The sequence below is a fragment of the Argiope bruennichi genome, chromosome 7 (genome assembly GCF_947563725.1).
Source record: "Argiope bruennichi chromosome 7, qqArgBrue1.1, whole genome shotgun sequence".
In the NCBI taxonomy this organism is placed as follows: Eukaryota; Metazoa; Arthropoda; class Arachnida; order Araneae; family Araneidae; genus Argiope; species Argiope bruennichi.
In genome coordinates this window covers 107,645,344-107,662,059 of record NC_079157.1, presented here as the reverse complement: position 1 = coordinate 107,662,059, position 16,716 = coordinate 107,645,344, and the positions used below count along the sequence as shown (strand labels likewise).

Sequence of the window (16,716 nt, the reverse complement as noted above, 5' to 3'; positions counted from 1 at the left end):
AAATTCATCTTTATGTTTGTTTTATTTATGTGATATATATATAACACATATTTTTTAGCAGTTTTGTGGCTGAAAAGAGAAGACACTTTTGGATTTTTAAAAACTTGGCTTTATTCCATCCCAGGAAGCATAATTTATGTATAAGAAGCGAGGACAAAACTGACTTCCGTTCACAAACGATACAAGAGCAGAAGAGACTGAAATTTTTCCTTTGGTAGTTTTTACAATGAGATTTTGATAGAGATTCTTTACACATATCGATCTAGAAAAGGGAACTATAGGTATCTTTTAAAAGAATTTGCTTAGAATGACAGGTTTTTATCCCTTCACTCGAAGTGTGGGAACTTGCCGATTTCAGCAGTTTTACTGAGCTTCTGTACCATTAATTAAATAAAAACGTGGAATTGGATCAGGAAATAAGAGAGCATTTTCGAATGAAGTTTATATGGGTTAAATTAAGATAAAAATTAGGAAATTGATTAGGCTTTAATTTATATATATATATATATATATATATATATATATATATATATATATATATATATATATATATATATATATATATATATATATATATATATATATATATATATATATATATTACCAAAAAAAGCTTCACATTTTAATATAGAATATTTTAAAGAAATATATGTAATTTTTTAATTTTCATGAAGCGTTTGGATGCTTTTAAAATATTTAATGCTTACAAATTTGTTAATAAATGTGTATTTTGCATAAAAAAAAGGCTCAAAGGGATGAATACAATATAATTTATGATTTGATTATTGATTTATAACGCTTATCTGTATTTAAAGAGACTAATACTTTAAAATTTCTGGAATGAAGATATCTCATTATTTAAATGTAACTCACTGAATTTAAATACTTTTTTTTTTTCTGAATTTAAAAACTACTTGCAGAAAATAGAAGAAAAAAAAATTAGCGTATTAAAAAAAAAAATGCAGTTGAGACAAGATTAGAGAAGCGGCTTTTAAGCTTCAATAATTCGGCTTTAATAAATGTTGATATTCAACCATTTAGCTAATAGTAATTATTTTTCTGTTGAATAACAAATATTGTTCTTGTAATTTTTTTTTGTACCAAAATCATAATTTTTTTCATAATATATAATATTATGAAAATTTTTATACTAAATTAATCTTTTAATAATTTTTTATGTTGGAAATAATTTTAAGAATCCATGAAATAAGTAAAAAAAATCGTATTCTTTTCTGTCATTTAAAATATTAAATTAATACGAAAATAAGTAGTGGCCAAACGCCAATATTAAAATTATCATTTCATCTTATAACTATTATTCATCATATTTTTTAGTGAATTATGTTCAATTTTCTTAAAGTAATTTTTTAACATATGCAGAAAATTATCAAATGAATTCTCTTTAAATCATTCAAGAATAGAAATTGATCATGATAACTGAAAAGAATTGCATTTTTAATTTTTAAAAGCTGCGTTTGTTTGTCACCAGAATTTGAAAGATGCGTAAAGTTGACTATCTCCAGAAAAAATAAACGTCGCTAACTCAATAATGCAATGTATTGTAGATTTTGAGGCTCCTTAGGTCACGAGGTGACCGCCTTCAACGCCTGTGCTGAAAACCGCCACTGTGTATTTGGTATCATTCATTATGAGTGCCATATCTAAAGAGAATTTATGAAAAAATTTTCATAAACTTTTGCTACATTACCATTGTATTTTAAAATTAATTCATTTAGGAAGTGAATTTAAAGCTTTAATTTGAAAAATGTAACTTTTGAGAAGTTTACTGCTAAATGTGAATTTTTCAAAAGTTTTATATTAATAAATAATAACTTTTAAATATTAAGGCGGAGTATTTACAAGATTATACTGTACAAATTTGAATTATTCATATATTTTGTCGACATTTTATTTTATAAAATTAATAAATAAGAAAATATTCTTTATTCTCAAAATTAACTCCAAAGGATTTTTTTTAAGAACATTAATTTCATTTATTATAATTTTTGGATAACAAGATGTTTCTTTTTATTTTTCCAATAATTCATCATTACATTTACCATGTAAAATGGTATATTATTATACTCTTAACTGTTGTATTGTATTAAATTGTTTCATGGGCTTTTCTTGCTGAATTTTTCTTGTGATATAATTATTTAAAAGTTTGAATTTGTGATATGAGAAGCTTCTACAAATATTAATATGTTTGTATATTAATAAAAATTAGATTCAAAAGTTTGTTTACCAGTAATTTATTTTGACTCTTTGGTCTATATGTCTTTTGTAATTTGGAATGTAAATTTCAATCAAACATAAACAAAGGTTTTGAGTTAGAAATTCCTAGAAGAAATTATTTAAATAAATATTTTTACTTTAATTAAGGGCTTTTCGTTATTTGAAATACATTTATACAGTTGTTGCTGCATTATTTGTTTTTAAATAAAGTGGGTTTTTTTTTTTTTTTTCTGTAATAGGAACTGATATTTCATTCTTGTGGCAATCAATTTATTTTTACATACACATGTTGTTGTTTTTATCCTAAACTTTCAGTGAATGAATATTTTTTTCATATGTGATTATAATATGTTACAACTTAGCATAAACTTTTGGAAGATGTTCAGAAAAGTTTGCATATAATTTAAGCTTAAAATTAGCAGAAAGTTTCGAGATTTCCATTGTGTATCCAGTCACATTTCAGTGCCATTAAAAGGGAAGGATACATTTTAAGTATTAACATTTTGATTTTTTTTTTTTTTTTAAGTTTCTAGAGTTCTTGAATACATTTTGTGCCTGAAAATAATCTTTGAAATCAAATAATTCCCTTGAAACATTCATTATCTTCTCAGTTTGAAAAGTCATCTACACGAATGAACATTTTGCATAGGGTGCAGCAATCTCAAAGTATGAGTCAATAATGGTTTGAAATTGCTACATTATCAAATGTAGACTATGATTGGTTTATCTTTCAATATTACACCCTATATAAGATGGCCATTTCCATAATTATCAGAGATTTCGGTATTCTGCCATCTGCTAATTAAGATATCAAAAATATGGTTTTCTTTATAAGTTTCATTCGCATAGTGAGCAATATACTTTAAAATACATTTAATTTTCACCAATTGTAGTATTAATTGTTGATTTTTGAGAATTCTATAGTATAAGACAAATCTGGTTTTATTCCAATCATCACATAACATGACGACATTTACTTCTCTTTGAAGGAAACGGTTTATTGATTTGATCTCCATCAGAATTTGGTTGCTTTTTCATAAATGATTTGCAGCTTTCCATAATGAATTTTCACAATCTTCTCTAAGCATTGCCGTCTTATCTGGTGGGTAAATTTGGCTGTAAGGTACTAGAATCCCTCAAATTGGGGCTCTAAGTATGTCTAAAAATTTTCTATACTGATTCAATTTTGAATGTAACAATGCATTTAATTACAAATCGAAATCTGTTAAATATAAAATTATAATGAGATCTTGTAACTGAAAACCATCGATTTTATATTACAAAAGCATGAATATCAATTTTAAAATTCTTATCTATGTGCGTAATTACCAACAAAAAGGTAGCTAGCTGTGAGCAGCATCAGGTAAATATTCAACAAATTTAATTCTTTAATCACCCTATCCAGTGCTATACTAAAAGAATATGGATCATTAACTAGGCATTTTTATTGGCTATAAGGGCTTAAATTCCTATTTATATTATTCTAATGGGACATCAAATTAGTCTAGATCTTTTCGCTCAAATTTATTAAGACAACCAGGTTTCTTAGCACATGCTTTTGCCTAATTTCCTTTCATCCATCTTAATTTCTAAATGTAGGAAGCAAAAAGCTGGCTTTGGAGTAATTTTGAATCTAGATTTCAGCTCTTTTATGAAATCTGTTTCAAGTTACTGCAACTAAACCATCATCTACGGACAAAATTATTATTTCTATGCTGATTTTACCTTTTACGTGTAAATATGTACTAGTCTTCTTGTTTAAAATCCAAAATGAATGAGGAAATTCCCAAAGCATTTATTTCAAAAACTTGGAGCTTCCTTTTTTTCCTTACAACCTCCGTTGAAGCCTACGAACTTATGAGGTTTAGCGTTGTAACTTTCAAGTTGCAGTGGAAAAAAAAAAGTCTTTTCTAATATTTATATCAAATTGTGCAAAATGCATTTTTTTTTTTCACTTGCTTCAATATTTAGAACTAATTCTTCCTGATTTTGTAGCAGAGATCAAAGTTGCCATATTGCTGACTATAATTTTTAAGACTTCTTTTAAATTTATCGTATGCATTTTTCTTAAAGTCTATGCCAACATGAAAGGCCTTTAATATTTCTCAGATAGACTATGATAAAATATAAAATTTTATGCGGTTAATTATTAAAATTAGGCCTTAATAAAATTAATCATATTAGTAAAGGTTAATAAGTACAACTATTTTAAATAAATTTAATTTAAAAAGAAGGATAATAACAGATGGAAACAATGTTATCATAAAAGAGGAAAACATTGTAAACTGATCAATGAATTACCGAATGACCTGAAAATAAAATAAATGAAATCGCCAATGCTAATAATTAAATATTTATATTTGTAATACAAAACTGTAGAAACAATATGGAAATAAAAAAAATTGAAATTTGGATATAAAAACTAAGAAGTCAGCTTCATATTACGTCAGTATATTAATGCAGTCAGCAAATATGCTCAAAATGCACCAAACATAAATTTCTGGAAAATCTCACATTAGAACACAGCTATGATTCTAATGTGTTTATCGTTTCGGTAAGTTTACGTCTTTTTTTACCTGATGATACATTGTTCATTTGTTCAACACCTAGCTCTATATTTCTTTTCAATAATTTTTATCTTAACTCGTTTTGTAAAAACTTTGTGTAAATACTCAACGTGTTTTTTCCCCCCATAAGAACGTTTGTTAATCGTAGTAAATATTTCCTTCTAAATAGTCTTTCTTTATTGTTTGTTGAATGAATAATGTAGCGGTTGAATAGTTACATTATTTTTAAAACTACAAAGAAGATACAGCAAAAACTTATCTAAACGGTCACGCGTATCATTGAAATACAAATAACTGAGTTCTATTAATGCCTTAGTTAACTTTGAATGAAAATTAGTCGAAAGGAGCTGCAAGAGTAGATAAAAATCATACTTTCGTAATGCTAACGAAGATATAAAATGAAATTCTTCTCTAGTCTATCTCTCACATTCATGCGCTCACTGGAAAATTAATTGTATAAACCCAATTATTATTTACAATTATTACTTAGAATTATTTTTGTGCGCTCTTTCAAATTTCTAGTTCTTAACCATTCTCCTGAATTCATGAGTTTGATCCAAAATTCATTTTCTTTACATTAACAACTTTTGATTCATCAATACTTCAAGCATAAGCTTCAACTATAGTGATATAGCGTTTAGTTGATATTCTTAATCTTCATTTCATCTGCCTTTTACATTCGAATTGTCATGAAAAATATCAAATTATGGAAAGAATATATTATTGATTTAATTCTTAAGTTGATTTTCTAAGCAGGTTTTTAAATTTGCACCCGGATATGTTCCCGAATAAGGGTAAGAGGGGAAACAGTTAAAATGCCAGTTTTTCATGTTTAGATAAAAAGCTATTAATTTGAATGGAAAAGTTTAGATTGAAAAAATTTGATATTACAAGGGCACAATAAGTCGTCGAATGATATGATAGCTTAAGGAAAGTTTTAACGGAAATAATCTTAAGTAAATTTTTTTAATAAACAAACACATTTAGAAATCTGTTTGTTTATTATTTTTTTTTTTAATATGAACGAAATTTTCAGAATGCCATGTAAATAAATATTACATAGAAGTTAATAAATGGCAAAATTTCAAATCGATATCTACATTATTTTTTGAAATATTTGTGGGTTTTCTCTCTCTCTCTCTCTGTTTTAAGGGGTGTTGTTCAAAAATGCTTATAAATACTTTTCTATCCATTAAAATTTGTGAAATGGAAGAAAAAGAAGAAAAAAAAAATCTGTACAATTAACTATTCTGAAAGTGATATTTCGCGATTTCAAATGATATCATAATCATTGAATTCTCATTTTAAAAAAGCAGAGAGCATTAAATTTTTTTTTTAAAAAAAGTGTTTCTTTGCTGTGATTGATTCTCAAAAAACATATAATAGTGTTCGTAAGCGTATAGATTATCAGGAAATTAATTAAGACTTAATAAGGCAAAATGTTAACTTCAAATTCAATTTTCGGGGTTTTTTTTTGTTGTTGTTGTTGTACATTATGATATTTTTTGAAATCGTAGAATAACACTTTCAGAATATGATTTTTTAGGGGGGTCCGCGATATTCTGGTTGAAGAAAAATATCTTTAGGCATTTTCCAACGACTCTGTTTTTGTCTTTCTTTTTTTTTATTTTAATATCGTATTTTTTAAAAACAAAGGCAGATAACGATTTGAAATATTTACCAGCTATTACTTTCTGTATATTACATATGTGTTACACCGAAAATTTCTCTAAACTTTTTTTTTTAAAAGTGAAGCATATATTTTCAAATTCGCACTTTAAAAAAATTATTCTTGGTTTAATTAAGTTTCATAATGTTCGACAAACTAATTGTATAGATCCTTTTAATACCTAAAACTTTTAAATTTAAAATATTTATCATATTAATGTTTTTTTATTTAAATACGAAAAACCGGTGTTTCAACTTTTTCTTTTTTTTTTTTTTTTGGAGGGGGGGGGCAATTTTTTTCATCTATTTTGGAAAATCAACAAAACAATTTAAAATAATAAAATTTCTGTTATATTTTTTTCTTGTCGATGTACGATTCGATTGGCATGATTAGTAATGTTGGTATTTCATTTTTCTTCTCTGTACTGATATTTTCATTTCACTCCCTTGATCTTATAAATTTGCAGCCTTCTAAGAATTCTCTTCAGATGATTCTCTCAGTTTTCAATGTCAGATTTATTCCTTTTTTCGTAATTAAAAGATATTTCTTATATTGGAATTTTATTAATTTCTGTCAATTTTTTAGACCTTTCTTGAACATTAGCATTGTGTGAACAAGTAATACATTTTTTCCTCTCCTTCTCATATAAGAAATCATTCGTATTCCTATTAACACCAAATCCCCAACAACATTATTAAGATATCTTGATGATATTGGCCGGTATTTAGTATATCCAAAAACATCGTAGATGTATTGTATAACATTTATCTGTTCTATGACCAATACTAAAACATTGCCAAAAAGCGGCTTCCTAATTATGTTATATTTTCTGAGTGAAAAAGAAAAGAAATGTACTTGAAAGTAGAGGAACATATTTTTTAAATATTTCCAAAAGTTTTTTTGTGCTATATTTTTAATATATTATTTCCATACATTAACTTTTTTAAAAAATAAGATTGATGAATCCTTTGCTACACGAACATTTCTTATGCGGAGACTTATTCTGGAATGCTTCGGCGAAAAACTGCACTTTAACATCTTAAATGAAAAGGATAAAATTAGTGCGTCTATTTTTTTACAATCAAAATTAAGATAATACGCTTATTTTTTGCAATATATATATATATATATATATATATATTGATTCCTTTTTAATGTAAATAAAAATATCAAACTAATTTTATAAAAAAGAAGACATCCATGATAAAAAAAAATTGTTTGTACTTAATAACAATAACAAATATGTTTTGTCTATAATAAGACCAACTGATTTCATTCTAAGAACATCTGTATTTATGCTTATAATATTTATAGTACTTGTAAAAAAAATCACCAAAATCGCAACACTGTTTTACAATCAAATTTAATAGCATGAACTTTGTTCCTAGAGTAATACATATTGAACTAATCAAGCTACTTGGAAATTATATCTCACAGAGTCTGTGTCATATCCAAAGAAAAAGTTCATGATTTATAAAAAAAAATTTCTTCCATAAGAATTGAGTAGTTTTACCTTTTTTTTATATATTAATCAAAACAAACTTTTAATTGCTTTCTTTCTTTGAGGTCTTTTTTTTAATTTATTTACTTTTTTTTACTAAATAAAACTTTAAGTTGTGTTTTATTGTGATAAATCGTTTGCATGAGATATAAAAAATAATTCGATAAAAGAATATTTGATGGATTTGTTATTACAGTACAGGATTAATGTATAGTATTTCAAATATTTAATTATTTTTGCAGATCTATAAGGTTAGAAAGAATTAAAATTCATCCAAATTTATTTCATAAAAAGTCTTAATATTTTTAAAATTTATAATAGATCGAAATTATGCTTTTTCTTTTTAGAAACAATCAAAATGAATTTGAATTTTTTCCAGCTTTGAAAGGAAAATCGTGTTAAAATCTACTAATCCTAAATGATTTTTTTAACTGGTACAGAGGTCTTCCAAATTTCAGTAATTATTTCAAAAGCACTTTTTGTTTAATAAAATAATAGATTTTTTTTTAATTCTGATGCATTTCTTTTATAATGAAAAATTTGGTCTCCCATTTAATGAAATTTTATGCATCATAAATGGTTTGTATTTAGAATAATTCTTTAATATGTAGTTTTAATAAAATTTGGCGTCATATCATTGTGCAACCAAACATGTTTAGAAAAATGATAAAAAAGAAGGTACAGTCAAAGAATAAAAAATAATTTTTGATATAATTTAGAAGACAAAATAGTTTGTGTTAGGGACAAACCCAAATGAAAGCTCAAAATTCCGGTTAAAAAATTATCAATTTAGTTATCAAAAATTGCGATGAGGCTATCAATATTCAATTGATATAATATAACTTTATGTAAAAAGTAATAAATACACAGACTTTAAGATATCAAATAGATTAGACAAAAATATTTTATATCATTTTTTTAATCGCCTAAGTGATTAAATGAACCCCTGAGATGAAATATATAGACATATAATACTAATGTAAAAATCATCTTTGCAGTGTCTTCAAGACAGCATCTGACTACTTCATTCAGAAGTCGGAAGAACATTGTGTGAAAAAAAGCACGCGCGTGCGTTTGTGTATATTGGCGTTCTAAAAGCTTGACCAATTGATCTAAAGTTACCAAACTTGACATGTATATAATTTGGAGGGAGAAAATATGCACCTCGAAACGATTTTTTAAAATTTTAACTACAATTATTAACCAAAAATTAAGTAAAATTTTGGCACTTTTCCGCGATAATTTCCGAAAATACTATAAAACTATTTTTGCATCATTTTAAAATTCAGAAATTAGCTTTTCAATGATACTAATTTTTTTGTTGTATAAATTATTTTCTATATTTAATCAATTTTTGAAAATATTTCAAGCATGTTTTCAATAGAATACAGAGACATGTAAAAATATTAAACACATCATGAACAATAATTAAAAAAAGCATCATAAAAATTCTAGAAGCACTCCAAAGTTATAAACATTATAAAAAGTCACAATTAAAGTTGTAGATTCGTTTGTTTTACAATCCAAATTACCATCGATATTAATAAAAAAATTATGTGTAAAAAGTGAAATTAATACAAATTATTATTGCCAAAACAGATTTCAGGAAAGTAAGCGATATATTTACTTAATTCTGGGAAGAATCTGTAAAAGATTCAAGTTTAAATTCTTGAAAGGCTTTAAACAGCAGAGTGTATCCATTTTTTTTTTTTTTTTTTTTTTTTTTCAAATTTTAGGAGAGCTGACAGAAAATAAGGCAAATGTATGTTATCAATGAAGAGAACAACATAAAGCTTCTAAAATAGTATGAATTACATATCTATCAAAATTTTAAGCTTAAAACTATCTTGCTGAAGAAGCTATTAAGATCAAGTTACATAAAATATTAAATTAAAATTTTAGCTACTATTAATCCCAGCGAACCAGCTGGTCGCTAAAGGTAGTTTGTAGTTAATAAAGGTGTTATAAAAATTGCATTAATAAATATAATAAAGACGATGAAAATGGTTGATATTGGCAAAGACCGTTATTCCTACGTATACTCAGATTTTCATTTTCAGAGTTCTGCGAATCAGTGTCGTATGGTTTTAAATGGTAATACTTCATGTCTTTAAGTGTTTATAATACTTGAACTTCATTCTGCCAGTTATTTTATTTAATTTTAGTCAGCCTTTTGAACCGATATTTTAAAGTGAGTAAACCATACTATCTGACTTGTAGTCGAAGTTTCTAAGGAAAAAACATTTTTATCAATAATATTTTAAAATGTGCAGAAAAATGTGAATAACTTTTTTTTTTTTTTTTTTTTTTTTTTTGCTGAATAAACAGAATGGAAACTAAAGTTGAACTACTTCAAGGGGCGAAACAATCATCATTTTTTTTATTTAAAAAATTTTAGAAGATCAAAAAGGAAGAAAAAAAAATAGCTATCATTTAAAGACAGAAATTCGTTCTTTTTTACATTTAAATTTTAATGAAATTCAGAATTTTCAAATTTTTTATAAATTATCAATATTTTGAAATGTTGAATGACTAATTATATATATTTATTCCTAAAAAAATTGATAATGAATTTTTAGATCGAGAGTTATTAGTAAGCTCTTCTTCGTCCTTCACGTGATTAAAGAAGACATAGATTGATTTCCAATCACTTTGATATTTGCTGTTTAGTTTTATCTTAAATCTTGAAAAGCTAAATTAATTTAACTATTTTTTTTTAGAATTTAGTAATAAAAGAACACAAATATCTGAGACTATAATATTTACTTAGCTTTATTTTTCAAAAAAAAAAAAAAAAAAAAAAATGTCGTTTTTGTTTAATATTGTGAATTGTTATATTCTACGATTCAATCAATAAATTTTATAAAATATCCTGATTATTATATCCTGGCTTATAATTTATCTACTTACTTTCTATCTTATTTAAGGATACTGCCTGCTACTGCGGGAAAAAAAGACCGATTAAACAAATAAATAAATTTGTTTACTTATAAATATTCTCATATAGTGAGGAATCCAAAATACTTCTATAATCTCTTAGAATTTTTCTTTTACTGTTATTAATTACTACTTTTCAAATTTCTAATTTCGGTGAAAGAAAAAATACTATTATTGTGCACAAATACGTTACTTTTCAGGAAAGAAAGGAAATACAGCCTCAGAATTCGGACAGATCTTGTAGCAGTAACTTCCGATCTGAAATACAAGGTTACAAATGATGAATCCGACCCGAAAAGCATTCTTCACAGCAGGTGCAAGTTAATTCATTTCGTAATCTAGATACATTAATTGGTGAAGGTGATCGCAAGATGCGCATATTTGAAAAAATGCTGATTTCATGACGTGTTTATTCAGCTGAATAGAAGATTCTCACGAAACTCAACGTATAAAAAGATGTGTCCATCTTCTGCAAATCAATTGAGTTCCAAAGCTGACCCATTGTCACAATGAATTGGAAGAATTCTTGCCTCTCTCTGCTTTTATTAGCTGCCCTCTGCATCAATATTTCTAATGCACAAGATGTAGTAGAAAGTCCATGGTCAACTACTGAAAGGGCTGATATTTTCATTAAATATTTCATTGAAACCATTTCTCGTTCTCCAGCTTTTACCCGTGAGCAGATAGATGACATGTCTTCCATAGGTGACACATTGATAGCTTCACTGGATAACATGTCTAAAAGTGGGAAGAGTTCTACAAACATTTTGCAAGCTCTAAATATGGCATTCGCCTCATCCATGGCGGAAATTGCCATAATCGATCAAGGAGGACAAAGTATTGATATCAAAACTGACGCAATTATTGATGCCTTGAATGAAGCATTCATTAAGACAGGAGGACGAGTAAATAATCAATTCTTAAGTGAAATAAGACAGTTGATAATTATGTTCAGCCGAAATTCAATGAATGATATCACATCTGGAAATACAATTACAAGCTCAGGATTTGCTGCTGGTGATTACGTATCATCTTTCCCAATAACAGCGGTAGTCACTTCTGACGGATACACAGCAGGACAATCGTCATATCAAACATCTTACACTTTATCATCAACAGGTGATAATAGACAACAAAACAATGGAATAGGACAAGGCGTTTCTTCAGCTACAACAAGCAGTACTCAAGGATATGGACTAAGTCAGACTAGTAATGGTATATCATCATTTGCAACAGGTGATTCTCAAGGCTACGGACAAGGACTATCAGGATATCAAGATCAGCAAGGATATTCTTCTTCATCTTCTGCAATAGCAATCTCCTTAGGTTACAGTCAGAATGGCTATGGTCCTACTACAGGAGCAACTGGCATAGGCTCAGGAGCAGGTCAAGGACAAGGAGGATATGGTGGACAATTAGGAGGACCAGATGGCTCTTCTTCAGCATCTGCATCGTCTGCTGGTCAGAGTTACGGGCCTGTATTAGGACAACAAGCAGGAGCAGGTGGATCCTCCTCTTCTGTAACATCATCAGTTGATTCTCAAGGTTATGGTCCAGGGCAATCTGGATATTCTGGACAGCAAGGTTATTCCTCTTCTTCAATCGCCATTTCCCTTGGTTATGGTCAAAATGGATATGGCCCTGGTTCAGGGGCAACTGGCACAGGCTCAGGATTAAGTCAAGGGCAAGGAGGATATGATGCACAATTAGGAGGACCAGGTGGCTCTTCTTCAGCATCTGCATCGTCTGCCGGTCAGAGTTACGGGCCTGGATTAGGACAACAAGCAGGAGCAGGTGGATCCTCCTCTTCTGTAACATCATCAGTTGATTCTCAAGGTTATGGTCCAGGGCAATCTGGATATTCTGGACAGCAAGGTTATTCCTCTTCTTCAATCGCCATTTCCCTTGGTTATGGTCAAAATGGATATGGCCCTGGTTCAGGGGCAACTGGCACAGGCTCAGGATTAAGTCAAGGGCAAGGAGGATATGATGCACAATTAGGAGGACCAGGTGGCTCTTCTTCAGCATCTGCATCGTCTGCCGGTCAGAGTTACGGGCCTGGATTAGGACAACAAGCAGGAGCAGGTGGATCCTCCTCTTCTGCAACATCGTCAGTTGATTCTCAGGGTTATGGTTCAGGGCAATATGAATATTCTGGACAGCAAGGTTATTCCTCTTCCTCAATCGCCATTTCCCTTGATTATGGTCAAAATGGATATGGCTCTGGTTCAGGTGCAACTGGCACAGGCTCAGGAATAGATCAAGGGCAAGGAGGATATGATGGAAAATTAGGAGGACCAGATGGCTCTTCTTCAGCATCGGCATCATCTGCTGGTCAGAGTTACGGGCCTGAATTAGGACAACAAGCAGGTACATGTGGATCCTCCTGTTCTATAACGTCATCAGTTGATTCTCAAGGTTATGGTCCAGGCCAATCTGGATATTCTGGACAGCAAGGATCTTCATCTTCTTCAATCGCCATTTCCCTTGGTTATGGTCAAAATGGATATGGCCCTGGTTCAGGGGCAACTGGCACAGGCTCAGGATTAGGTCAAGGGCAAAGAGGATATGATGCACAATTAGGAGGACCAGGTGGCTCTTCTTCAGCATCTGCATCGTCTGCCGGTCAGAGTTACGGGCCTGGATTAGGACAACAAGCAGGAGCAGGTGGATCCTCCTCGTCTGCAACATCATCAGTTGATTCTCAGGGTTATGGTCCAGGACAATTTGAATATTCTGGACAGCAAGGTTATTCCTCTTCCTCAATCGCCATTTCCCTTGATTATGGTCAAAATTTATATGGCTCTGGTGCAGGTGCAACTGGCACAGGCTCAGGAATAAATCAAGGGCAAGGAGGATATGATGGACAATTATGAGGACCAGATGGCTCTTCTTCAGCATCGGCATCATCTGCTGGTCAGAGTTACGGACCTGGATTAGGACAACAAGCAGGTGCAGGTGAATCTTCCTCTTCTATAACGTCATCAGTTGATTCTCAAGGTTATGGTCCAGGGCAATCTGGATATTCTAGACAGCAAGGTTATTCATCTTCCTCAATCGCCATCTTCCTTGGTTATGGTCAAAATGGATATGGCCCTGGTTCAGGGGCAACTGGCACAGGCTCAGGAATAGGTCAAGGGCCAGGAGGATATGATGGACAATTAGGAGGACCAGGTGGCTCTTCTTCAGCATCTGCATTGTCTGCTGGTCAGAGTTACGGGCCTGGATTCGGACAACAAGCAGGTGCAGGGGGATCCTCCTCTTCTGCAACATCATCAGTTGATTCTCAGGGTTATGGGGCAGAGCAGTTTGGATATTCTGTACAGCAAGGTTATTCATCTTCCTCAATCGCCATCTCCCTTGGTTATGGTCAAAATGGATATGGCCCTGGTTCAGGTGCAACTGGCTCAGGCTCAGGAACAGGTCAAGGGGAAGGAGGATATGGTGGACAGTTAGGAGGACCTGATGGTGCTTCTTCAGCATCGGCATCGTCTGTAGGCCAAAGTTACGGGCCAGGACTAGGACAACAAATAGGACCAAGTGGTTCCTCATCCTCCGCAACATCATCAGTTGATTCTCAAGGATATGGCGCAGGTCAGTCTGGATATTCTGGTCAGCAAGGATATTCATCTTCCTCAATTGCCATCTCCCTTGGTTACGGTCAAAACGGGTATGGTTATAGCACAGGATCTGATTTTAATCAGGAACAATATGAAAGCTCACTAAATGGACAAAGCGTATCTTCAGTAGCAATTCTAGATTCCACACCTGGACAAGGACAGCTTAAAGGAATAGGATCTTCGCCCTCTGCTTCAGTAGCGACATCCAGCTCACAGTTATATGGCCCCGGACAATCTAGTTATTTTGATCAACAACGAAGTACCGGAGCTTCTTCAGCAACGGCTTCTGCTGCGGCTTCGAGATTGTCCTCACCAGAATCTTCTTCAAGAGTTTCATCAGCTGTTTCAACATTAGTGTCGAACGGGCCTACTAATCCAGACGCCTTGATAAACGCTATAAGTAGCGTTATATCACAAGTGAACGCAAACAATAGCGGTCTTTCGGAATGCGATGTCCTCATTCAATCCCTTTTAGAAATATTGTCTGCTTTAGTGCATATCATGGGATCTGCCACCCTTGGAGAAGTGAATTGTGATGGTACTAGTCAAACAGCTCAAATGGTGAGCCAGTCGATAGCCCAAATATTCAGTTAAATTTAATGAGACCTGATGCAAAAAAATTCTAATTCTGAAAAAATTCTGAATTGAATTTTGCTAATTGCAAAAATTGTATTCCAATAAACTTATTTAAAAAAAAATATTTATATTTTTCTTCATTTATTCTTTCTTTACTGCTTTGTTGTTTGTAAACTAAATGTTTTCGTTTGGGGAGAGGAAAGGGATAGCTTTTGATTCAATTTCCTTTCACATTTACTTGCTGCATTCAGTTGAGTAAATGATTTTTCAAAAATGTTATATTGTGACAATTCATAACAGTTAAAAATAAAAACGAGAGTTTCATATGCCTCCTATCTTAGGAAAGAGAAATAAACTATGAACGGACCGCGTTTGCCTTTCACGTCATTTAATCAGTAAAACTTAAGCAATTTATTTCTGATCAAGTAAAGACATCAGAAAATTGAAAATTTTACGAAAATTTTCGAAGAGTTCATTTTCAGTGTATAGGTAGTTGATTCCTAATACTAACATTTCTTCGGGTTTTTATTTCTGTTTAGAATTTAAAACGAAAAAAAATTGCACCGAAGGAATTTTTAACTTTTTTTTTCATGGTATAAATTTGTACCTTTTTGAGTTATAATCGGGATGGATGGGATATCAGTCAAGATTCGTTTGAGAAAAAGACTAACTAAAAGTCTGAATATTAAATTAATCCATCGATTTATATAATTGTTGGCTGAATATAAAAATTATCGGATGTAACGAATGCATTCAACTAGAAATGGGCGTTTCCGTTATTTTCAAAACATTTAAATGATTCGTTCTTTTGTGGCAAAATTCATCAGTTCAAAATAATCAAAAATTGAAAAAAAAAATCCTAAAAAATAAGATGTAAATTCAGAAATGTTTACTTTTCATATTTTTTTCAAAGTAGATTTCTTATACTTCTTTAGTACTAGTTGCAACGGTTTTCTCAAGATATAACTTCACAAAAATTTCTGCTTACCTTTTCTTTCTTCATCCAATTTTATAGGTAATTTTAATATAGTTAGTAAAAGCCGTTGGAGCAATGTCATATTCGTATGTATGTTTCACATCTCCTCATATTTAAATCAGCCGAATTCAACCAAGTTTTGGTCACTTTTTAATTAAGACAAGAGAATAAATATTGTCAATTTTTCTGAGAGCAAAAGTTAATTAAATAGTCATTAATTAGAAATTATTTGAAATGTTAATGTATTTCGCATATTTAATTAATTTTGGAGCAATATACTCCCAGAAACACTCAACGTGTTTTCCCAGATTAAGTCCTACAGCATCGGTGTTGAATAGTTACGAAATACTAACCTTTGGTATGAATTTAGCTTTTTTGTTGAATTTATCGTGTGATCCTCGGCGAGTTTTTTGGCGATCAATCCCTATGACACAGTTATTAGTACCCAAAAATCGAATTTGAGTTTTAGACGCGTTTCACCGAACCGATTGAAACCAAAATTTCACACAAAACCACATTTAAAAATATCATATTACCACAAAATATCGTATTGAATTTATATATTTAGGTTACTGTGTTTTTGAATTATTGCGTTTACATGATTCTGACAATAGAGACGGTCAACTCTTTGTTCG

At 30.3% G+C, this 16,716-nt stretch overlaps 2 protein-coding genes across 2 annotated transcripts; both read left to right on the top strand.

Annotated features, from left to right (window-relative positions):
- Positions 1-11,408: 11,408 nt before the first annotated feature.
- LOC129976744 (spidroin-2-like) lies at positions 11,409-13,873 on the top strand. The gene has a single exon (XM_056090472.1). The coding sequence runs from the start codon at positions 11,419-11,421 to the stop codon at positions 13,783-13,785; it is 2,367 nt and encodes a 788-aa protein (XP_055946447.1). The 5' UTR covers positions 11,409-11,418; the 3' UTR covers positions 13,786-13,873.
- Positions 13,786-15,134, top strand: LOC129975522 (spidroin-2-like; the record flags this gene model as incomplete). Its single annotated transcript, XM_056088584.1, has 1 exon — positions 13,786-15,134. A coding segment is annotated over one exon (1,338 nt), but the record flags the coding sequence as incomplete, so codon positions are not given.
- Between the last annotated feature and the right edge of the window lie 1,582 nt (positions 15,135-16,716).

Bases quoted from the DNA above. Each gene is read 5' to 3' on its own strand.
- LOC129976744 (XM_056090472.1), top strand. From the start codon at position 11,419: ATGAATTGGAAGAATTCTTGCCTCTCTCTGCTTTTATTAGCTGCCCTC.